Genomic DNA, 27,179 nt, shown 5'->3' with positions numbered 1-27,179 from the left:
ACGATCCCTTCTATAGTGTAATTTAAATACGGTCTATATATTATTCCGTAAATCCTTAAAATAAAAAAAAAAATAAAAAAATTAAATTAAATGTTATAAAAAGTAACAAGTGCATATAAAAATTTTTTTTTTGTTCTGCTGCTTATTTTTTTTTTCATTCTAGAACAATAAAATAGCACTTGAATTCTGAAATTAATATTATGTAACACATACATATGCATATGCATGTACTATATTATATATCTATACGTATACTAACAATACTATATGAGTGTAAAAACATGTAGAATATTTAAAAAAAAAATTTAATAATTTGTTTCAACAATTTTTTAAAATATTTACAAGCATTTTTTTTTAAATAGGAAAGAATTTTGGTAATAATGATTCTATAATGATGGTAATTAACTATAATATAAACTGTTATTAATTCTTGAAAAATATTAAAACTGGCTTTTTCTTTTGCTAAATAAAATTACATTGGGTTTTATATATAAAATATCGATTATATAAGCGCGGTCTCTATACAATATCAAATTATATAAAGTGTTTTTATTTTTAAATAATTATAAAGAACAATTGTGCATATTAATAATATCATGATGTGAATCAATAATGAATAAAAAAAATTGTGAATTCTAAAATTAAACAGTATAAAAATATTATGGTAAAAAGAGTAAAAAAATTAAAGAATTAGAGAAAAAATAAAGAAAAACAATTAAATTTTATCACGGGAAAAATATATAATTAGTAATGATGAGTTGCCGTTTCATAAAAATTACATATAGTTTTCTAACTGTATATTTTAGTATATTATGTAATAATAATTTTATTAGAATATCATCAGCTGAAATTGCAGGTAATTGTATATTTATACATAAATATATAAATTATATTATTGCATGTTAAATAAAAATTAAATTTAAGAAAAATATAAAAATTTATTTTTCATTTTTATATTTTTTTTTCGGTTGTTGTCAGGAATAAATATTGTAAATTAGTATTAAAAAAGAAGGTATTATTAAAAAATTAAACATGTTGTGGGATGAAATTATTTGAAATTTTTTACATTTTTTTTAATACTATTTAAAATGAAGTTAAAAAATCGGTTCAAATAATTTGTTAAAATTTTTTCTTTAACATTTTTTATATACGTCTTAATTATAATTTAAAAAAAAATTTTATTTTTAAATTTTTTCTTTAGAAATTTTATGTAAATTTAACACGAATTATAAGGGTTTTATTTTTCGTTTTTTAATTAGGTATTGGTGTAATTATAGTTAACGCTAACTAATAAGATATTTGAATTAATGTGCTTGGGATAATAAATACACTAGGGTCTAATATAACACTTTATAACACGAAATAGTTTCTGTTTTCGAAAAAAAAAATTAATTTTAAATTTAACATCTATATGCATAAGATTAACTGTTATATTTAATATTTAACCGTTATATTTATTATTTTTTTTTAAAATTTTCAATATATTTTTTTTTAAGACGGTAAGTCTTTGAAATCTGAAACATTTAAACTTACTTGTTTTATATTTTTTTTTATTAAATTTTTTTTCAATATCATACATTTGTTGGAACTATTTTTAACCGGGAAATTTTTAAATGAGCCTATATCTACTGTGTACTAATTTTAATAAGTATTTTTTCTTTATAAATTTCGAACACACTCCTTATAAAATGAGGAATCTTACACGTGTAATTACCTGCCTTATACACATAATAGCTTAAACTCACACCATTCTACATATTATATTTAAATTTTATCTTTAAAATTATATCTTTAACTAAATTTTGACATGAATACAAAAAAGGATATTAAAGTCGTATATCACATAATAAAAAATAAAAAGGAACGAAAAATAATTCATATGTTATCCTAAATCCTATTCAGTTCAAACGAGCCCTAACAATGTACTTACGTTTTAACGTAAACAAAAAATAAACTTTTATGTTTGTTAACAATTTTCACGATAATAATAATAATAATAATAATAATAATAATAATAATAATATTTTTAACCTTAAACTTGTTTAAGTTCATTATTTAAACAGATTTACATGATTTAATTACCCCACATTTATTTATGTATATACACACTGTAAAAAATAGGGCAAAAATTTCTAAAATAGTTAATGATTTAATAGGAATACGTACCTCTTTATTAGAAACAGGTGCTCGAAATCTGCTCCTACGCTACCTCCCACAAGAAGTGACTTCTTATCTGCATCAAACCGACAGATCGATGACAGCCATAACAACTGGTAAGACAATATCACCTCTTCGCTATTTTAAATAAGAAGTCGTATTCCGTGAATGTATCAACCACAGTACAGAGAATTACAACCAGACCTCCCGTTTCTTTCTTTCTAATTTTTGGCCCTATGCCAAAGTTATCTCTCCTTTCTGTTTTGCCCTAGACTGACGTCTCTAAAACTGCTCCTATGGTGTTATCCTAAAAAGTGGTTTATACTCTCCATTAAACCCTCAGATGAAAGATAGCCATGATAGGCAACTAACCCGGCGAGGTAATACCCAGTCTGTTCGCCATTTTACCTAACAAGCATTGTCAAGGGAGTTATCAGTATTTCATGTATCCTTGCCTGGTCCTCAATTGAATCCATCTCAAATTCTCACTTTTCTCCTTTCTGTTAACTCATTTATCATGCTGTTCAACCCCGCCAATATTGAAAACTCTCGGTATAACCACGAAATTTATTCCTGGAAGATAGTTTTACATTTTTTCGGGGTATCGGGGACTATCCGATTGAGTAACTTCTTGCTGCAATAGATTTTTTTACTATTTTAGTACTACTGAAATAGTTTTTAATTGACTTATAAAAGAAATTTTATATGGACATTTTTAACAGTGTAATATATATAGCGATAAATGAACATGGTAACACCACAAAAATTCCTAAAAAAAAAAATCTAATTATGTGCGTGATTTTAAAATTTGCATTTTTATACACAAATGCAAAGCACCTACTTACATTTATTTTTATGTAATTAATTAATAGTGTAAAATGTTTTGAAATATTTTAATATTTCTAATGTGTACACCGGCAAAGAAAATTATTCAATTATTTTATAATATGGAAATTTATTAAGGTGTGAAAATGATGTAAATTTAACAAAAAAACAAAAATGGATAAGTTATTTTAAAAATATTTAGTTTTCATGTCATTATGAAAAAAAAAATAATAATAATGCTGATTAAAAAATAAATTAGAGAATAATTAAAATATTAGAAACGTTTTATAAAAATGTTGTTTGATAATTTTTTACACGATGATTAGTTGACATGTCACGTTAAATTATTAAAAATTATTGCTTTTAGAAAGGGTAATTAATTATTTTATTGTGATAAGATCATTTATAGTAACATGCTCTAAGGATTAAAAACAATTTTTTCATTAATTGATAAATTATTGAAAATAATAATAATCATTTTGTTATTAGGGGTGGCGAAGAACAACTTTTTAAAAAAATATTTTAATTATTTTTTAATGGGTGCTCAACAACTTATGTCAAATTAATTATAATTTCGTTAATTTTACCATAATAAAATAATGATCTATAATTATTGGAAATTTTTCAAATCTTTAATTGAAATTTGTAAAATATAATTTATATGATGATTCTTTAAAGGAGGTTTCTAGAATATAAATTTATAATTTCCATTTGTTTGCTTTTAAAAATTCGTGAGATGATAGTCAGAATATGCAGAGTTTTCCCTGGAATGATTTAAATAACTGTCGAGCGGTTTCTTTATAATTGCTTTGAACCGTATCGCAAACCTATAAAAATAAGTGGGTGATTTAGTGTAGATTTTAAGATTTTTGAGGAAACCGAGTTGGGTAATAGAACATCACCTCCGAGCCATTCGCAATTTATTGCAGCCCCGCCACGCTCTAACCTATAATATCCCTGTTTAAAGTACAAAATTGCTGACATCCTCTCCCAATACATTTGCGACACTCGACAGCCAGCTTGGTGTTAGTTTAAAATAAAAAAAATTCACACTCCACTGTTTATACCTCAATTTCCGTTTTTCTTAACTTTTTGGTTTGAGTCTTTGCTAAACATAAAACAGAGTTATCACAATCTTAATTCAATCCCATTATGTTTGCTTTATTTATACTTCAAATATTGTAAGTGAATTTTTATTGTAATTATAACTTTTCCTTTACGAGGAATACACTCAATTTAATGTGCACTTGTTGAAAATATTCATTGCAATAAATTGCCGTACTCTCTGAGCATTTATAATTATAAAAGAGTAATTAACAAATTTACCTCTTTGTTTTTATTTTGTGTGTTTCTTATAAAAATCAAATCATGTGCATATGTTACAAATTGTTCAGACTAACAATATATATAAAAATATATATGTATATTATTTATTCTTAGAAAAATCTATTGAAAAAAAACAGTTATTTTTGCCATAATAATATTCCTTTTGTAAACTCTAGTCTGTTAAGTTGCTCAGGCCTTTTTACTCATATACAGATTGCACTTTTTTATTTTCGTCTATTTGTTGTTTTTGTTATATTGCTGCTATTGTTTTTTTTTTGTCTCATTTCAATTAAAGAATTGTTGGTTTGTCGGCTGACTTGTTATAAAAAGCAGAAATAAAAAAAAGTGCAAAAAATGAAAGTAAAAATCAAAAACAGAAAAGGATTTTTACAAAGAGTCTTTTTTCTCTTTCTTTTTTTGCTCAATGGCTCTTTAAACTTTTTGTAGTGGTTACTGTTGTTTTTTTTTTATATTTATTTTTGAACTTTAATTTTTTATATTTGAAAATATTTTTTTCTCCTTTCATTTTCAAAATTAAAATAATACAAAAAAGCAGCAAAGCTACAACGTAAAATGAACGAATAAAAGTGATGAACCTACGAAATCAAAACAGAAAGGAAATAAAATTGAAGTAAAAATTAACATAAAAAGTAGAACTTATAAAAGAAAGTTAAATGTAATAACGAGTAATAACCGTTATATAAATGTTAAAATAAACAGACGCCAAATTTTGTTTTTTTTTTTTTCAACAGACATAAAAAAATTTGTCAACAATTTCAAATTCAATTCAATTTGTTAAGGTTTTGAATCGGTTAAAACGAAGAAATTTCAAAGAAATTTAAAAAAAAGTGTTATTCAGGGTATAAAGAAGTTTTCAGGTAGAGCATCTGTTAAGTAATTAAGTAATACTTAACAGATCAAGAATGTTGCTATTGATAAAAAACAACAAGTTTTCAAATTTCCAAAGCAGGAAAAAAAGTATAATCAGTCACCTGAGCATAGGCTTTCTTGTTTCTCGGGGATTATAGCATCTTCTTAAGCTGCAGGTTCAAATGAATTTTAAATAAATAAACGTAAATTTCCTAGTTCGGGGCCCCTTTGAAAAATTGAAATAATTGCTACAACGCCAATATTACTTAGCACCAGGATTTCATAAACTACTAAACTCAAAGTTTCAATTCTAATGAAACCTAACAATACTTCTAATATTTACTCATTATCTTATTTTATTTATCTGCTATACATTAAGTTTGTTGAATTTTTCCCTCAAATCTTATTCTATGTAACATAATTAAAAATAATTTTTAAGCAAATCCTTACTGATAAAATAACCATTATTGCTATTTAAGCGACTATTAAAACCAAATCGCCCTAATAATGATTAAAATTTAAGTATTTCAGTTTTCTTTTTGCTTCCTCATTTTCTGCTTCATTAGAATTTAAATAAAAAACTCAAATTAGAAATTATTGTTCCTACTATAATGACTTTTTGGTTCTATTTTTTGTCCTTAAAATAGTAGTAATTTTCAGGTCTTTTTTTATCAATTCTTTTATTTTAGTTTATTTAAAAAAAAATGTAAGCAACTGAGAATTATTTTTATTTTTTTGATTTCGAGATAAATGTTCAATTAAGTCTTCAAAATAGAAACATTATTATTTTAGTTGCTCTATGAAATTTGTCAAAGTTTTTAAGTTGCTTTTGCCAATTATGAAGTATTTTTAGTAAAAACTGCAAAATTAATTTAGTTTGTGAGGTGTTTCTAAGGCCGCCTAACGTAAACTGTCAACACTTCCAGCTGCGTTTTATTATATAAAGGAATATGTTGATTAGTAGTTACGATTTTATTCCAATAGAAGGCTTGTGAAACACGGCGATGAAACACCGAAATATATTCTTGAAATGAGGAAAACAATATCACAAGGAATTTGGTTACACACATATTGATTAATTTATAATAAAGTTCGAATAAGCGTACAAACGTAAGCATACTGAATAAAAATGTAAATATTTGACAATAAAGTCAAAGAAATTTTTATTTTTCTATTGCTTAATTGCAATTTAGTAGGAAGAAAAGAACTTTGAAAAGTAAAATAGTGTTGTTTCTTTTCTCTTATTAATATTTATGTTGTGTGAATTGTCGTAATAAAATTTTATTTTTTTTTTTAAATTTCAGCGGATCCAAAATTTAGTGAACCAATAGCAAATGTAACAGTTGCTGTTGGACGTGAAGCAGTTTTAACATGTCTTGTGCAAGATTTAGGATCATTTAAGGTAATTTTGTTTGTTATTTCAGTCACAATATAATAATTTCTGCATTTCTGTCTCTTTGTTCCCTGAATGTTTTCTACTCGTTTCTTATAAACTGAATACAAAAATTAAAATAATTAAATAATTTTTATATTATTATTTATTGAAATTTTAATATTTAAAACAAATTACATATTTAAAATTTTTAATTTATGAGAGTAGCTATATGAAAAAATATTCAAATTAAAATATTAAGTTCAAAATTAGAATTAATTGATCATAATGTAGGCGTAAATTATTTGTAGTCTGTCATCAATGAAATTTATTGTTTTTTTTTTAATAATTAAAATTTATGTCATGTTGATGTGACTGCAATTGAATATAATCGAATTTTCCATTTTAATAATATAATGAGAATATTTAAGAGATTTTGTAAAATAAAATATTATTAAACTCACGATAATTATGATATAAGCTATTTACAAAAAAAACGTGTATTTATAATAATTTAAAATTGCATAAAACTTAAATGAATTGAACAGTTTTGTTGTATTTATTTAATTAAAATTGAAAATCAATTAAAAATAATGTTGTCTTCTGAATAATATTCTGTATTATATGACATTTTTTAAAGTGGTCGAAAATCCAATATGAAATTTTAACTCTTCAGAAATAATCAATGGTAGTTTGGTACATCTGAATAGTTAACCAACATATTCTTTTAGATTTCGCTATAAGAAATAATATTCAAAAAAATTAACACATATTGTGTGTACATTAAACATACCAAGGTGAAGGGGATCGTATGTTCATTTCATGTCAATATTTGGAAAATTTGAAGATTTGAAAAGTTACTCTTTCGATTTCAATGAAACTTCTACTAATTCCTACTTTAGTTATATCCCTACCAATTCCTATCAATTATTGATCTTTTATTAATAAAATAATAATCATTAAAAACGTTCGATTTTAATGAAATTCCTACTTATTCCTACTTAATTCATATTCCTACCTATTCCTACGAATTGTTGAGTTTTTAAAATATTAAATAATAATCATTAAAAACGTTCGATTTTACTGAAACTTCTACTAATTTCTTCTTCAATGAAATTCCTACCAATTCCTACTAAATATAGGCGTTTGAGTATGAATATTAAAATCGTGAATTCAGTGAAACCATTTCCTAACTTCAATATTGCCTCTCAATTTCTGGTATCAGCTTGAAAAATGTGTTAATTTTTTTTATTGAATATTAAAATTTCAAAGAATATTTTAAAACTTGAATTTGGTAAAAACATTTTAAAGTTCTGACATTTCCTTCTGTAATAAATACATACGTTTGTTCATATTTATAACAAATATACTATAAAAACATACACACAAACTGATATAAAAATAAACATTACAAATGTCATTTTGTTTTACCCTAACAGTAAAATAGATCTTGGTTATAAAAACATATTATTATGATTTTTGACAATCTCATCAAAATATAGTATTATAAGTGGATAGAGATTTGCTACATCTGTAAAGTTTAATATACTAACATAGATAAAATATGTTATCGAGAAGTATTTCTTCTAAAAATGTAATTAATAATTTTTTTTCAAAAATATCTTTAACCTTTGGTTTTCGAAATTTGTCAATTTGTAAAAATATTCATAACATAACGATAAAGTTAATATTTTTATAGTAGAATATTATTTGTAATAAAATTTTTTTGTTATATTGCATACTTTTAGGTAGCATGGTTACGAGTTGATACCCAAACAATATTAACAATACAAAATCATGTTATAACGAAAAATCATCGTGTCGGTATAACATATTCAGAGCATAAAATATGGCAACTAAGGATAAAGGATATAAGAGAATCAGATAAAGGATGGTATATGTGTCAAATAAATACAGATCCAATGAAAAGTCAAACAGGATATTTGGATGTCGTAGGTACTTGTGTAAAATATGACAAAAAAAAGAGAATTTCTCTTTATTTTTTCGTTTGTTTTTTTATACTTAAAATTCAGTGATTTCTAATGATAATAGTTTTGATATCATTGAAAGTATTTTGACATAAATGTGTCATAATGTTAATATGTGCATATAATATGGATATTTATAAGTAATTATGCATACACCAACATACAAACATAACATTTTACATAAATAAAATATGAAAATTTAAATAATGCAGTGTAATATTTAAAATTTTCTATAATTGGTTAAAGTATTTTTTGGGGTTTTTTTTTGTTTATAATAACACAAGTGTATATACATGCATAGAAATATATATAATTAATGTGTCCTAAATGTTCGAATTTTATATAGGAAGATGGGATTAAAAATAAATTTTATTTTATATTATAAATAAGATTATCAAATATTTTATAAATTTAAAATTGAAATTAGGTTAAATGTACTCGTACCTACCTGATAGAAATGTGTGTTTAAGAAATATTGACTGTATGTACGTTGCATTTATGATAATAATCAAAAAGTAGTTTTGCTAATAATTACTTTTCAAATTTCTTTTTTAATATTTTTAATAATAATTAAATTTACAAATCCAATTTAAAAAAAAATTCTGAATTAGTTATTATTAAGGGTATTGTGATTTCGAAAATTCGGTAATCTTACTAGGAAATCTTACTACTTTTTGTCTTACCAGAAAATTTTGGAAAATTATTTGAATAATATGTACAACAATATAGCCAGAGAAGCTGGCTTCAAATAAATGCAGAACAAAACAACGCCCGATTACTCCATAGAAAAATTGATATTTTCTCCGACAAGAATCATAGCAAATTAGACCGATACACAGTAAGAAAGGCAGTATACTCATATCAACCTAAGAACAATTGAACAGATAGAGAGTACACTTTGTGGAAACCAACACACCTACACAAGTTGCTGAATTTTAAGACTAAGAACTAAATATTAGGCATGACACTATAATAGTAGCACATATTCATTTCATGAATATTTGCTGAATTTGAAGACTAAGAACTAAATATTAGGCATGACACTATAATCGAAAGAGGGTACCAAAAATTGGAGAAATAGTGACCGCAATTTTAAAAGTAAAAATTCAATGAAACAGGAGGACTATAGACGGTATTGCCAATGCACTTAAAACAATAATAGAGAAAATATGGCAGAACGAAGAAATCTCTAAAGACTGAGAAAAAAGATTAATAATCAAGCTACCCAAAAGAGGTGACCTATCGGAATATCGTAATTGGAGAGGCATAGTGATGCTTAATAATGTGACCAAAATAATAACATCAATAATACACGACGGTATAGAAGTAAAGTTGGACAAAAAGCTTAACTGTTTAATCCAAAACTGTTTTGATTCGAAATTCGCGTTAACTATATGAAAATACTCCAAAAACAATATCGATTTTAAAAAAATCATTTCTCACTCTTGCGTCTTTATTTACTGCGAACTCAGAAAAGAGGGTATGTAGAATATAGTTTTAATGGCTCCATCATTTGGATTAAATTTGTTTTTTTTATTTGAAATTGCAAGTTCAATTGCTGTAAAAAAATTTTGTTTTTATTTTACTTTTTAATCTTGATTCCGTGACGGTCTCAATTACAATGAATACATATTTCTTTAATGACATATTTGAAACCATTCATAAAAAGTTTATATTTTATATTTTTTTTTGTGGTAGAAATTTAAAATAATTTAAACGTGTATATTGTGTAATACTCGCATCAATTATGCAATCGTTTTAGTAATTTATTTCGATTTAACAATTCAAAATGAACTTTTTTTAAAAGTTTTATGATGGTGTTATTACTGTTATTTTAAAGGTGGTCATATACCTATAATAATATAGAGAATAATTTTCTATTCTACGGGTTTTTGTTTAATGATTTTATTATTTAATTAAATGAAATTTATTTTGCTTTTGTTATATACTAAAATTATACAAATGATTTGTGGGTACTTGAACTTTCTTTTTTTTTTTTCTTTATATAAAATTTAATAGAAATATTTAGTGATTCATATTTTGAATTTGAAAAAATGAATTTGTTTTATGAACACATTTTCTATTTAAAAAAGATTTTTATTAGTTTTAAATTTCTTAGAACAATTTCGGAATTATTGTTCTTGCATTTATAATAATTTGTAACATTATTCTGGTTTAAAAACTGATTTGAATGGAATGAGTCTTAAATTATATAACACGAGTGAATTAAATTCGTACAGGATCATTAAATTCGTACGGAATCGTTAAATACGAACAGATTTCTTTGACAACGAATTGGTTGAACCCGCTAATATAAAGATCGTAATGGTCTGATAAATTTACTACCGAATTCATGAGTTCGTATTTTATATAAAAATACAAAGCACTCTCATTTCATATTATGAATGTGGTTCAAAAGTTTTTTTGTTTAAATTTGTGTTGAACACTTTCATTTTTAACAATAGAATTTTTGAAAAATACCTTAATTATAGGCTCAAATCAGCTGCGGATGCTTTATTACTATGACAGGTTTGACCCTATTAAAATTCATGTTCAATAGAATTTTAAGAGAAATTAAAATAATTCTATTCGTTGTTGAACAAAAATTGCCGATTTGCGTGCTATTTTTTATAACAATGGCAATATATTTAGAAAACAAGTTCATGAAATGCTTCTCTCTTGAAATTATTTAAAATTTTCCAAATTTATTTAGAATACTTACAACCTTGTTATCATGCAGTAGTGACTCATAGTTATTTTAAACCTTTACCGTTTTGATTTTCTTTCAATTTCTTTTTGCTATAAAAATTTACTCCGCGAACTTACAAAAGGTTGAGGTTTTTTAAACTCCATTACGCTTTCAATATATTTTAATTGTATTCTTTAATATTCTAGTTCGAAGTTCAAAGGATTAAATTCATGAAATAATTTTTGATTTTCGCCTTCTTCTTTTGTTGCAATTTCTTTCTAAATTATTTATTATGCTTCCGTTTATTGGTATGCATGCATATATGAAAGTATAGTTTTCATAAATGTGTTATTGGCACTAAAAAGGAATATAAAATTAAAAAGGGAATCATTAAAAAGGAACGAATGAATTTAATACCGTTAATAGGAGTACTAATATAGTGTTTTTTTTATTTTTAATTTTAACTAAAAAAATGGTTTATTAATAAAGATGGTAAAAGGTAGATTTTCCTTTTGTTTTGTAAAGTTACAGTTATTTAAAGGAGGAAAAATTGTTTTCATTGTTTTTCTTTGTTGTGAAGAAAATGAACGTTTTTGCATTATGTTTTTTTCTTCGCCTATATTTTGCGGAAAAATTTCGTGACTTAAAAACATTTAGACTATATTGTAAAAACCTTAAAAAAAATTATTTTGACTAAAGTTAAGATTCGTTTTTGATTTATATATTAAAATAAATGTATGGATGAAAAAGTGTGTATGGTTTGGAAAGGGGTTTCCACTTTCGCCAAAACTTTGTAATTGCGTTTTATTTGTCAGATCTGTCAAGATTAGTAGTTCAAAATGATTCCTCTTTTTATTATCATATTTATTGATGGATTCTGTGAGTTTCTGGTAATCACAAAAACCACTTAGAATCGCTCTATCGTTTCTAGTTTAGCCAAAAAACGTGTTTAAAGTTTTTTAAAAGATTTTTTAAAAATCTCCAAAAATATTTTTGCTACACCTTATTATCATATATTGGCACATATTGGCGGATTCTGTGGGTTCCTGGTCATAACGAAGAACACTTAGAATCGCTCTATCTCGTCTAGTTTAGACAGAAAGCGGTTTTAATTAAAACAATATAATGATAAAACTATTTTAAATTGAAAATTTCTTCATAAAGGCATACATAATTCATATGTTCAAGGGATGTTACACTGACATAATTCATAATGATCAATTTTTTGATAATAATCGCCTGTTTTATATACTTGATAATACGTTAAAGGGTTTCTTTGTTTGCCGTTATATTTTAAATAACAATAATCCAAAGTCTTTTACATAATATTCTTGCTCTTTTCTTAAACAAAACAATGAAAAACTTGTAAAACAATTTTAATTAAATTTTAGAAACAATGAATTAAATTTGGGTTAGTTCTTTTTTATATAATTAAAACTTAATATGATGGCAATACATAATTGTTTACACATATTCATACTGTTTGGTAGATTTAATAGAAAAACGGTAAAATATTAAAAGGAGCATACCTTAGTAAGTTCTAAAGTATTGTTCTTCTAAAAAATTATCAAATAAATAAAGTAAAGTATTCCTTTTTTAATTTTTCATTCATAATTACCGTTGTTAGGTAGTCCGGTAAATAATTCATTCGTGGTTTAAACTTTTAGCTCGCATATGTAGCCGTTCCGTTTCATCAACAAATTTTTGGTTGAATTCGGCTGTTTCATACGTTTTCTAAGAATAAATATAATTGCCATTATTCAGGAGAGTTATGAATATTTCTGTTAGTCGAAAACTTAGCATCGTGTGGGGAAGACACCCGATCGACTTCGACTAATGCTTGATTGTGATATTATCCTCAGATTGTGTGAAATAATTTTCCCAAAAACAAAACTCTTTTTATGTGCTTTAAGGATATCCGAATAGGAATTGTAATTTAGGTAGTTCTCCCCATGGATAAAATTTTTACCTCATGAAATCAGATATAAATGAGCGTAATTTAAAGCAAGGGATGTAGTTTTGACCCAAATTGCAAAATTTCATCATTAAATAAATAGGAATAGTCACTGAAAATAAATGAAATCTTCATCGGCTAATAGAATACTAAAGTAGTAACTGGTTAACTTAACCGATGCCATACTCAACACTTAATCAGTCTTATAGTTGACAGCCTAACTGCCTAATTATATATAAATGGTTACGTATATTCATCTCTTTTCCTTTGTTTTATTTTTTTACTTTTTTAGTTTTTGTTGAAAAGTTTTTTCATAATAAAATATTTTTGGGAATAGAAAAAAAAATTTTAACAGATTGTTAATTTCTCACGAGTGTCAAAACGACCCAAATTTACTATTTGAATGCATGCTTGAATTCATATGTGTATCTTAGTAAAAAATTGATTCTTTCATTAACAGAAGCGACTTGGAACCAAGTTTCTGTGTCGCTACATGTTATTTAGTGATTATATACATATATTTAGTTCAGGATAACCACGATATAGGCTCAAATAAAATATTTAAGGGGGACGTGTATGTAAGTTAAAAAATGTGGTATTAAATTTCGGAAATATTAAATTTATGGCATTGTTTTCTTATTGTACATAGTACATGCAACAAGAACATTAGCAAGTTTTTTTTGGAAAAGTTTTTCTAAAGTTTGTGAATTTTTCTTTTTTTTTCCAATGTTTGTGTATAAAAATAAAATTTTTGAATGAATTTAATTAAAGAAAGTTCATGTTTTTTTACTTTGAAAATATTTTGTTTATTTAGAAACTTTAATTTTTTGTCTTACAAAATAGTTTCGGTCTAAAAAAAAACTTAAGAAAATCAACAAGTTAATAACTTTCCTACTATAATTTTAGAATTTTTTCATAAATTTTAAATTTTCCTCATAGATTTCGAAAAAAATTGTTGGTAAAAATACTTTTTTTTGTTTGACCGGTTTTATACAAGTTTTTTATTCTTTATCTTAAGTTTGCTATTCGAAATATACATTATGTTTAATGTCATCAAGCATTATAGACAACATTCAGTACAGTTTTCAAAAATTCCCAGAAGAGACTCATTCACTTTCATAGATCATCTATAAAGCATATTGAGGGACAAATACTGTGACGCATTTTAATAGCAAAAATGTTACTTTTAATGTTGTAAATTTAATTTAGAACTTCAAATTGAGACGATAATTCTCCGAGATCTTAAAAATTTATTATGCCCCCCCACATGAGCAAGCAGATGAATTCGAGCAAGTTTTCCCAAAAAATATCCCACAACGACATGTCCATACCAGCGAGGGTCTGCTCAGGTCCTTTTCTTATGGAACTCCACACTCATTAAAAGCGTGCAGCGGAGTCCTCTTCCTTTCCGCACTGTACTTGCAAGAGCCGTCAATTCCCAAGCCTAATTTGCTTAGGTGTTTCTTAAGCCTGCAATGTCCAGACAGGAAAACCGTGAAAATCCTCACATTATTCCCCGGCAAACTAATGATCGCCGTACAGCACTCCTAGTTGTAATTATCAAAAATTGTTTTGCTTGCCGAAGCCCTGGGGTGCTCTCCATAGCACCAGTTTTTTCTCCTCCACTTTCCTTCTTAGTACGTGATGGATTTTGCTCGGTCTAATCCCACTAAAGGGCTCCGATCCAGCAAATCGGGAATTTACCTCCCGCTTCACCAGCATATCTCTTTTCTATAATTGAATTTAATTTTGAGTATTATAATTTTCAAAATTACGCCAAAATGTATGCAATATTTCATATAACAAAAATTATTAATTCATACGTAGCTGTTAAAAGAAAAGACTTATTTTTATAATCTTTTGAACTAAGAATACAAACTTTTGTACAAACTTACTTTACAAAACCAACATATATGCTTACAGTATTTCTTGTATACACATAAAAAAATTATTCTATTCTTGCTATGTACGAGTATATAATTAGCATTGCCAAATTTTTATCATATATTATTTAATTTCACTTTCATAAAACACCGCTTAATATTATTATTCTTTGTCGTTTATTTTAGTTTATGTGAATTGAAAATGACATTAAATTGTTATACCATCTATATTGGAGGTAAAGAAATCTAAACCATCATATAGAAATTTTGTTATTTTTCGGAGAAATAAACATAAATCAAAAATAATTTTATTGCTTTCATGCTTAACGCCCCTCTTAAATCTTCAACATATATAAAGGAAATTTACAATTCTTTTTAGAATTACGTGAACATGTCTTTTGAATTTCGGGTACGAACGACAATGATTTTATTCCCAAAACTGAGGTCAAGATAAGCCTCCTTATCTTACAGGTAGTTAGATTGAATTTCGGCCGGATTAAATTTAAGCACTATTATATTCTAGATTTTCACAGTCGAATTTTTTTTTGTTATTGGTTTTCGTGGAGAAAAGTAAGGAAACTTTAATATTTTTGTGGAGGAATCAAAGGTCATATAACATTTTTATGGTAATTAAGCTCACCTTAATTGATTTTGGTATGACCATGTTTTCGACACTTTTACCAACATTTTCTGAAACATCTAAACCGTGATAATTGCGTAGCAGTGGCATAAAATCTTCTCATGATTTGAATTTTAGTTGCATTAATTTTTTTTTCACATGTACTGTACATAATAGTTAATTTATAATGTCCTGAAAAATTAAAGGTTATATGATGGCAATGAATGTAAAAGGAAAAAAAAATTGTTGCAATAAAAATAAACCGAAAAAGTTTTTATTTTTTTTTTTTTTTGACTGAAAATATTTATAAAATGGCAAAAAAAAACTTTTTTTTTAGTCTTAACTTTACCCTCCTGCTGTCTTAAATTTGTCAAGGTTAGCGTTTTTTTTTTCTTCCCTCCGCTGTGTGTTAAATTTTGGTCTTAAATAATGACTGATGTGATGAAATGTTGTGTGTTGCGTTGAGGTTAAAGTCAGACATCAATTAGAATTTGCCATTTTTTTCTTAATTTATTTATTTTTATTTTTTATGAGAGAGGAGGGAGAACGGATTTTTGGAAATATTTTTCTTACTGTTGAATCGTACAATTATATTTAAAAAGAAGCTCGTACGAGGTTCTATAAAAGAAAACAGTGAGTATATTAAAGCAGCTTTGATTTTTCATATTATGTTTTAAGTAAATTATAAAATAACGTGTAACCTTTTAAAGAAATTAAGAAAATATTAGTGAATGATTTTAGATGAAAAGTCCTAAATTTAATATGCGGTTACGTTAATGTTTTGTATTGCGTGCAAAATGTTATACAATAAAAATTTGGAACACATTTTCTTCTCCTTTAATACTTGTATTTTAGGTAAAAAGGCAGAAAAATAGAAAATTATTACCAACTGATTTGCAGTTAAATTGTATATTGAAAAAAATTATTAATTTTCTTTATGTTTTCGCCCGTCAGTGGTAATTTAAATTTGGAAAATTATATGCGAAGTTTTCAGAAGTAATTATGAAAAATTTGTTAGTAATTTTTTTTTCGTTTTAACCTTAAAGAATTTTTCGAAACGTTTAATAGGCAAGTAATAACAACTGTTTTGTATGTGTACATGTTAAATTTATTATTATAAAAAATAATAAGAAATTTTCTCTTAACTCATTATTTGATTAACTAATTCACCACACTCAAATAATTTATCTAACAAAGTAATTTAGTTAAGAGAAAAATTAAACCTAATAATTTTCAAATTGATTATTTTGTTTTAGTTTTTTCTCCGATAGTTAAAAGGCAAGGAAACATTAATAATAATATGTAAAAGCAAGAAGGGAATAAAGAAGAGAGGAAAAAGAAGAAAATTATTTTTTAATGAGCATATATTTAAATTCTCTTGAAAACAAAACAAAAAAAAAACACAATCTGCCATATTTTAGATTAGTTAGATTAAAATCTACAAAAACTTATTTGTAAATGGCATGGTATAATAAGATTTAAAGTAAATTTCAATTTTAGTTTGTAACTAAGTAAAGGTTATAGTATTGTAGTAAAGTTTTATATTAAAAAACGGCGAAAAAATGCATTAAAAATTGTAATGTTTTTCAGTTAAATCTCTAAGTTATTGGTTATTTCAACTTTTTAAGTCACCATTTAAGGAGACGTTAATTATATTGTTTTATGGTATAGTTATTTATAAAGTTATTTACACTGCTTTGGCTAGTAATTTTAATCAAGGCAGTGCTTTTTTAAATTAAAATCAATATGATTTACTGTGTTGGAAAGTGAGTAAATTGAAGAGTACCATTATGGTATATTAAGAGTTTTTGAAATGATTGATTATTACTCATTTATGGTTGTTATAAGTTGGTCAATAGTATTGTGTTTCAAAATCATGTAATACACAATGCTGTAAAAATATTATTAAATTATATTATTTGACTGAAATTGCCAAAAATATTCAATTAAAATATTCAAGAGCTGATTCTTATACTCAGAGGTCAGGCTTTAACCGTACACAAAGTAGTCTATGCACATATCTAACAGACCAAGGTGTCGTATTCAAATTTATTGAATATTCCAAATTAATATTGAATATTAATTTGGATATAATTCTTTGTGTGGAGTAATTCTTTATAATGATTTCAAGACTTGACCCGTTAATTGAAAACATTCATGGACCAGTGAAGACCTCGAATTGTAGTGTACAGATTTGCAATGCGTTTTTCCATGCAATGCGTTTTCATGAGATTACATTGGAAAGTCAAATGAGTCGAAGTTATTCTGACTCGGGTTAGAATCTTTACACTTAAAAGTAAATGTTTTAACGTATAGAGTTTTCATTTTTTTTTTAACATCCAAGCGACAATGTACTTCCATCCAAGTTGGTGTTCACTAACAACCTTGACATTGCTTAAAGTCCGTGGTTTAAAAGCGTAGAATTTTTTATCATCCAAATACACGAACGTAAATACACTTACAAGAGTGTTGCGGTAGCAATTATTAAAAATCTACGAACGCTATGGGTCTGTTCCAGCAATTAAATTATATCTGAATTTGAAGTACGGCTGAATAATTCTTAATATTTAAATTAAATTTTATTAATTGGGTTAAATAGATTCTAGAAAAAAAAATAAGATTCTAGGGTTCATAATTTCAAAATAAAATATAATTTTTTAGATTTTACTACCTTAGTTAATAGACTATGGTTAAGGGTATAGATGCTTTGATTTCTGAATTACGAACATACAAAAAAAACACACATCTTCATTGAAATTTATACTTTGAACGTGAAAAGTGGTTATTCCGATTTTGTTTTATATATAAAAGCCTCTATTTTATTTGTTTGTATGAATTTTTTACAATTTTTAAAGTAAAAAACCCAAAAACAAAAAAACATGTATGAAAATTGGCAAGAAACTAAAAATCCTTTTTTAATCTCATTTCCTTTAAAAAAAAACAAAAATCACATGTTATGATTCTTTTTTTCCTCCACTCTTTTTTCATTTCTTTTCCATCCTTTCCCTAAAAGAATGTGTTTTTTTTTGTTTCCGCCAAAACTTTTTCTTTTTTGTAAATGAGCCACTTTCATTCATACACACAAACAGACACAACACACATACCCAATTTAATATGCAAACTTTTAATTTTTTTTTATATTTTATCTGATTTAGTACCACCGGATATCCTAGATTATCCAACTAGCACGGACATGGTTGTTAGAGAAGGAAGTAATGTAACGCTTAGATGTGCCGCAAATGGTTCACCCGAGCCAACAATTACATGGTAAGTTCTGCTGTTTTTTTTTTTGTTCATTTGTTTTTCTACTTTTTCTCTTTTTTTATAACATTATCTTGTTATGAATTCAGTCCTTACATACATACATTCAAATTAAGTCTATAAAAATTAGTGAAATAAGTACAATGTACAAAGGATATAATATTATATAAAAGAGTTGCTATTAAGGCTCATCAAAATGCTTATAATCTTCTATAATGATCTTAATAAAAAAAAATATTGAAGTAATTTTTTTTGAGAAAAAATTTTTTTCCATATGTTTTTCATTGGTACTTGTGTTTTCATAAAAATTTTCATATTTCATATAAATTTTTATTTTTCTCTCGTTTTAGGAGACGTGAAGGTGGTGAACCTATTGAACTTCCAAATGGTGATTTTGGTATGAAATTTTTTCTAAATGCAAAAAATAGAATATTGATAAAATTTTCATTCTTACTGAAATGTTAAGATTTAAGAAAATCCAATATTTGTGAATCAAATTTGATTTCGTTTTAAAAAATCCATGATAATGATAATCAAATAATTGAAGAATTAAAAATACCAAAATATTATTGCAACGGTTGGTTGACGTGACCAGTGCAGTAGGTCCATCGCACCCAGACTGTAACAATTCCGCCTTTTCGCTACCACCACCCCGTGATCACCAGCTGCGACATGTTGTATTGAAGAGCAATCGTAGCCTAATAGCATGCTACCCTAACGACCAATATTCCGTGTAGATAGCGGTCAGACAGACATTGCTCCCCCAAGAATTATAACTATACTTAAAATATTTAAGATATGTAGTTGTAACGGAAGGGGTTTGGGACCCCGATGGAAGCCTCGCGGTTTTGATTAGCTGCAATACTGAAATTTTCACGAGCTTAGATGTGATACTAGTGCAAGTGAGATGCGAATCACAATATATCGTATGGGTCAATGACAAGGAGCTAGCGGTAGTGGTCACCTAGGGGAGAGCTGGTGGGGAACTAGATTCAAAAGTTTTTGTCTTAAATTTAAATTCGCTACCACTGTAATTGTAAATAAAGTTATATATAAGGAACTGACTTATTCACTACATTTCCAATAATTTTTTTCTTTTAGATTAAAGCATAAAGTATTTAATTGATAATTTTTAAGTCATAATTAAAAACATTGTCATATTATAAAAAAAAAATTAAAATTTATTATCAAATTATTTCTATCGACTAATTTCCATGTATACATAAATTTAATGTGCTAAACATGTGGGAAATTAACTTCCATTGGAATTATGTGGTTTTCATTTTACAAACCATCTATTATAAAATTGTGGTTTTATTTGTTATTTTACTCTATATTAATTCAATTATTACATAAAATTTTTATAATTTATCAAAAGGATTTTAATAAAGTTAATAAATAATTTTTCATTATAGGAAATCAAAATTAATTTTATAATTTTAATTATGACTGCATATATTTATAAATTATTAATATGATTAAATTCTAAAATAATAAAATAAATTTGTGAAATTTCAATTCAATTGTAATTAAATTTGTATAATTAAAAATCTATCACATTATACAGTTGAAAGTGATTTTTACAGAAATCTACACAATGTATGTTACGGGATATACCATAAGGGCTGGCATAACATATAAACTTAAAAAGGAAAATGATTTGAAATTTTTCTTAGAATTCATTCTTTAATGAATCCTGTATTCAACGTCACGTGAATTCTGTTCAACTTATATAATAAAACACGTTATTATTTCATAAATTACAACAATAAAGAAAACAAAAAAAATAATAAGATAGGAAACAATTATAAAATGAGTACAAAAAAATGAAAATGCATAGCTGACAACAATGTAGTTCAGTAGTATAGTGGCAAGACTACGAAAGCTCACAATGTGTTTTTGTAAACTCCCATTGTATTTGTAGTAAAAATTTATGCTTGTTTGGAGTAATAATTGCGGCCAACTAGACTTTAGTATTTTTGATTTGTAATACGCAGAAAGCCTCACATCGAACTGAGGAAGAAATGGAATTTCATTGAATATTTGCGGATTTCTCAATATTGGGCTCAGGGCATTTCGGATCAATCGGTCAATCGATTACTAGCATGCCTGTAAAAGAAGGGCTATAAAATGAACGCTGAAGATTCAGCCTACGCTGAAGATTTGACCTTAGCTGTATCTTGGAATCACCTTGATATCTTAAATGGGCTGATGCGGAGGACTTTAAACCTCGTCTCTGAATGGGCTCTTGGCTTCGGGCTGACTGTCAACCCACAACAACGGAACTAGTTATTTTTAGTAGGAGATACAAGGTACCCAACATTACTTCGTCACCACTCAACGGAATCCGCTTTTCCTTTAACTAGGAGGCTAGGGTCCTGGGTCTAATTCTCAGTTCGAAACTAAACTTGAAGTCTAACATTATGGAAAGAGTAAGGAAAGCAACTATTACGCTTTACTCATGTGCCATCGAAAGAACTAGGGCCTCAGACCCAAGATGGCTATACATCGCGTTGATGGGACTGGATTTGATGTACGGTGCTCCAGTATTGTGGCTAGCGCTCCCCCCAGCTGTGAACTTTAGGTTGATAAGCAAAATTCAAAGAATGGCAGTAGTGTGTATTGTTGAGGCGTTATACTCCAACCCTGCTCAGGCTCTTGAAAGTCTCTTCCATCTGCCGTCATTAAATATACTGGGCCGGCTAATGGCTGCGGAATTCGCTATATGGCTGGGAGCCGCCGTCTTAATGTGAACCTGCGGGAAACGCTTCGATTTTTGCGAAATAGGGACTAGTGGTAAAGATAACTGCTTGCTTCTGTTTCTCCTCTTTTGATTTACGAAGAACTTTAGGACTTCGATGTAAATCAAAATATTTTTAACATTGATTTACTTACACATTCAACCCTGATATGATAACCTTTCTATATAATATAATGAAAGGTCAGTTAATTCGTAATCATTCTACAAATTTAATTTCTTATATTTCTAAAAAAAAAGATGAAGAAAAAGTGCAATGAAATCGTTTTAAGTATAACTATTTCACAAAAATTAACCGTATCAAGGATATTTTTTTTGTTTTCATTATTATTTTTGTTGCGGTTTTCTAAATATAATTACTTCAAAACATGATAACAGGAAGCGGTTAGAATATTTTCAAGGAAAATCGCAAATTATAGAGAAAAGAGTTACAGTCTTACAGTTTTTTTTAAATAAGTATTAAATTTCTATCGTAAAAAGTAGAAATAAATTTTTTTATTTTTTGATTTAAAGAAAATAAGTGTTTTTATTACAGGTTATTCTTTACGTTTACGTGTTTATCGTATATGCAATTGATTGTTAGAAAAATGGAGAAAAAAAAATTTATTTCTAATGGACTTTTCTTGCTGCGGTAAAACGTGAATTGCGGGTTTTTTGCTTTTCTAATTCCTAGAGATATTCTCCTTCCCTTTCTAAAAAAAAATTAAAGTGTAAATTGGGCTAATTACCTTTATTTGTCCGTTTGCTTTCAATTTATTAAATTACATTTTCTTCGGTAGAACGTAGAAAATTTTCCCCGTGTCACTTTTTCGAAAGAGTCAGGTATCACTTCTATATAGCAGAACCAATTTAAAACAGCTATTGAATATTCTTAGCTTCGTTGATCTCACTAAATCTGCTGATTTTCACATCCAAAGTCGCCTTAATACCATTCTTGCCATATTAATTCTATTTTTGATTATTTTGTCTCCACTTTCTACCCCCTACGAAAGGGAGAGGGGGGAGATAGAATTTGAAATTACCAAGGTAACTGAAACAAGTAACAACTACTATTCGGCAACTACAAAGCTTTTCCTACATTGTTTTCTAGATGCGTAGTGACCTACATTGTTTTCATTGATGCGTAGTGATTTTTTGGGCCGTTCTCCTAATTTAGCCAATCTTATACTCATGTCACCGAATGTTGAAATACAGCAGAACTATATAGGCCTACACAGTTCTTGCGATTAATTAGAAACCATTAAATAAAAACGAAAAAAAACATATCTCTTGGAAAAGTTAATATTTTTCTCATCCCCTCATCTAGCATGATTGAACAGGCGAAAGTTTCCATCTCTGTCGTTGAGTTCCTCACTGGTGCTTGTATTACTTCGTTAATTAGCGTGGTTGTTTTGTCAGTAATACCCCTATCCAGTGAATTCATCAGGAATTCAGTCTATTGAGTGTTCTCCGAAAATATATTTATTTATACTCATATTTTTCATTCAAGGGACATGTGCTCCTCTCTTAAATAGTCTACTCTAATTGTATTTTATTTCATAATTTTCTAAATATTAGAAATAAAGTTTAAATTTTACCGTTAGAATATTCAAAAAAAATTTGGAGAGTGAGTGATATTATTATATCATGAATTTGTTAATTCAGTAAAATGTAAATTACTTTGAGCATAAAGTATAGATGAATTAAAAAAATTATAAACTAAAAGATGTCTAAAAAAAATTTATGGAGTGTTTAGATCCATTTTTGTTAGGTTATAAAGTACTTTACAAGTTTTTTGATATTGAAATATGTTTAGTTTGAAAATTAATTTTTGAGAGTTCCGTATAGAAAATGCTTATGTGTTAAAATTATCATCACGCCTACTTATCAGGCAAAGGCGACATCGGCTGTTTAATGAAATTATTTTCAAAGAAATATCTTTCAAAGCTTTTCGGCCCCCTTATAATATCTACTGAAAATACATTGAGAATGAGAACGTAATTGAAATTGTCACACTGAAGAATAGATAGTGCTTTATGTAACACATAACAATATATTGAGAGTCTCTTATTAAAATAGCATTTTAATAAATTAAAGATCATAATATTCAAGCCAACTATATGTATAGTACTATGCTCTATTATTTTCTGTCGGTGTTTGATAAGTAACTAATATATTTCTTAATGACCTTACTAATAAATAAAAAAATGTCCATCATACGCAACGTATATGAATATTGATTTTGACCATTCCATTTTTTATTGAAACCTTTGTACATTTTGTTTAAATAACCTTTGACTAAATCCTGAATTACACAACCTTCAGTGAATATTTATTGATTTTTTTATAATCTCTTGTAAGTACATAATGCATACTATATAAATGTATACATATATATATACATATATGTATATATAGAAATTAATGCGTGGATGCTTTTTAAAATGAATTTAACCACAAAACCATTCTAATATTCTTTTTCACTAAAAATAAAAATTTCTCTTTATTTTTTCTATTTATTAATTCCATGCAAAGCTGGTTTGAAATATAAAAATTAATTTTAACGGTAACCTTAATGCACTAGCTGTATACAGTTTTATTATCTGTATTATAGCGATTCGAAAATAAAAAAATAGAAGAAAGAATAGAGAAATTTAAGGGTACAATAGTATAATGTTATCTATTAGGAAATTGTCCCACTGCATTTGAATTCTTATTGAGAAATTCGCATATAAAATCCACTAATAAGTAGTTGAAAAATATAATGCATATTCCCGGTTATATTTGATGTAGATATCCTTTAATTTAAGGTTTAAATTACCAAATTTTCAAGAGTATCACAAAATTGGTACTAAAAATTATGAAACACGGTAACTTTTTTTGAGAAAGCTAATTGTTTTTACTTCTGCCTTTATTAAGCATGGGAATCACTTGAAAATCACTTCAGCTTAAGATTTCAAGTTACTCTTCATCTTTATCCCTTGTAACACCTATAAGTCCTCTATAGGCAGCGTCAAAACGATTAAAAACTAAAAGTGTCAACAGTACAGTACAATGAGTACAGTAGTTATTCAAATTTCACAACTCCGTAAAAGTTGAAGGATGAGTTTGTAATTTGTATGTAGCAGTTGTTGGTTGATTGTGGAATATTATTGATGTACCAATACTTTTTAAATCGAAGTCAGATTTTAACAGTATGATTTATTTCCTGTTTAATTTTTGAACACGCATACAATTTTAAGCTGTGAATTTCCACTAAAAATAACTCAACAAAATTCTATTAATAACTTAATTTGTTACCTCATTGTAGCTAGGAACAGGAGATTTAAAATTTAAAAAAAAAATCTTCTACCTACGTGTATAAAAGTTTTCGTTGAATATTATAAAGAGTAATAGATAAATGGAATTTAAGCATATTTATAGTGTGCTTTTATCAAAGGATAAAAGATATATTTGAAAGAAAAATATTCAAGTCAAGTATAAGATTATAAAGCATACGGTTAGCATAACAATGTCCCTAATTTTTTTTTCGGTAATAGTTGTATTAATGTCACGATTTGATAATAAAAATGACCGTCACAAAATACTTAGTATTTTTTATAGGCATTTGAAAACTTTTAGTTTTATAAATTTTTAAATTGAATGCTTGGAATTGTTAAAAAAAATATTCTATTTTATTTTAATGCCATGATGTACGATAGTAAAAATGTTGAGCAGTAATATTTAAAAAAAAAAATTAAGTTCAAATTTATTACTAAGTAATTCTAAAGAAATTAATTCTCTATAAATTGATTGAAGGTCATCTCTAAGACGTTATTTTCGCTATTGTATGAGTTAAAAAATATTGGAAAATAATGATCGCCCATATATATCGCCCTTACTGAAATCCTCACACTTTTAATGATAAACCATTAAAAGTGTGAGGATTTCAGCAAGAAATTCGTTTTAATGAAAATTTCGTGGCATGTGCATGGTTCTCTGCTCTCTGCTCGCGCTCGCTTGTTGAATCTTTTGCCCACCTATTGTTGGTTTGAATAGTGTAGCTATAGTTTACACGTAATCAGAAGCATTCTTTAATTTTCTTTTTTAAGTTGAATCTCAAGAGTTACCCTAATTGTTGCCTTCTACAATTTAATCTACAAGTTAAACTAAAGGTAACTTAGAGTTCAAAAGCTTATCCTCCAAGGAAAAACAAGCTCCATCCAGTTTTCGCGTAAATATGTTTGGTAATTTATATTTTCTGCTAACGGTACCCAGTTGTGTTTACAGAGGACTCATCTCAAAAATCTATTCAACAGTTCCTTTGAGCATGAGAATAAGAGATATTTGAATCTACTCACTTGAATTCTCCGAAGCAACCACTTCAACTTTATAAAATTAACAGACTACTCTTTGGTTTTTGTCTTCCAAGTGTGTATAGCAAAAATTGATTCAACACAGAATTCAAAAGAAAGAACAAGAGCACGAAAGCTGAGTAGTCAAGGAATCACTTCTTACTGTTGGTCTTCTTACTGTTGAACTCCATACCAAATTATTTTCTATCCAGCGGTAACAGAGAACAGCAAAATCCTGCTGTTCTAAAATCTTATATATATAAACCAACTGTTGTTTTTATTAGATTCGTAGACTCGTAGATTCTAAGGGAACCGAGTGGGACAGGAGTAACCCCCAAGCCACCGCAGCCATTTTTGACTTATTGTAGCCTCTCCATTCTATGATATCCCCGTCCCAACCACAAAGCCGGAGATATCCCTAAGGGAGTTGGACAACAGTTCCCGAACACTTAGGGACCTATGTCCAAGACAATTGCGACGCCGAACAGCCAGCGTCGGACAGTCGCAGAGAATGTGCACGGCGGTCTCATCGTCACTCCCACTAAATCTGCACAGGTGGGAGCCCGACTTCCCCAGCCTATACAGGTGGTACTTCACTGGGCAGCGCCCCGTGAAGAAATTCGCAATAGTGCGAACCCGGCTCCTGCTCATCCCCAGCAACTCTGCGGTGAATCCGCGAGCAGGCAGAAAAGCCTAGCCCCCACGGCGGAAGAAGGCAGACCGCAGGAAGGCAGCGGCTGCACAGAGTCAGCCCCAGATCCTCTCCGCGCCAGCCCATCGGCAACTTCGTTGCGCGCATGGCCACTATGGCCCGGCACCCAAATGAGCGTCACTCTGTTCTCCGATGCCAATTCCATAAGTGCAGCAAGGCAGCTCCAGAGCAGCTTGGATGTAACCTGAGCTGAACGAAGCGCCAGGAGTGCAGCCCTGATGTCCGAGAACACATAGATGGTGCGGTTTCTATACCCCCTTTCTAAATTGATTCTCAGACAGATCTCTATTGCATGTATTTCGGCCTGGAACACTGTGCAATACGGGTCAAGGGTTGCATATACACGCGTGTCCGGGCGGACACCGGTTACGCCCGAACCCACATCCGACTCCGTTCTGGACCCGCCCGCATACTACACGCTCGAACCCGACCTAAGTCCCGGCCACCCCGAT

The 27,179-nt window shown here is 27.7% G+C and overlaps 1 protein-coding gene across 1 annotated transcript in view; it reads left to right on the top strand.

Moving 5' to 3' along the window:
• The first annotated feature begins 517 nt into the window (after positions 1–517).
• The window catches only part of LOC129616463 (limbic system-associated membrane protein), a 45,161-nt gene continuing 18,499 nt past the window's right edge, over positions 518–27,179 (top strand). Inside the window, exons 1-5 of the mRNA XM_055532105.1 lie at positions 518–856; positions 6,483–6,580; positions 8,299–8,506; positions 18,839–18,950; positions 19,295–19,341. Of these exons, the coding sequence (XP_055388080.1) occupies positions 751–856; positions 6,483–6,580; positions 8,299–8,506; positions 18,839–18,950; positions 19,295–19,341 (571 nt within the window). The 5' untranslated portion in view covers positions 518–750. The remainder of the gene's footprint in view (positions 857–6,482; positions 6,581–8,298; positions 8,507–18,838; positions 18,951–19,294; positions 19,342–27,179) is intronic.

This window comes from Condylostylus longicornis, unplaced genomic scaffold, assembly GCF_029603195.1.
Source record: "Condylostylus longicornis isolate FDR11 unplaced genomic scaffold, ASM2960319v2 ptg000005l, whole genome shotgun sequence".
Lineage (NCBI taxonomy): Eukaryota > Metazoa > Arthropoda > Insecta > Diptera > Dolichopodidae > Condylostylus > Condylostylus longicornis.
This window is presented reverse-complemented; position numbering and strand designations above follow the sequence as displayed.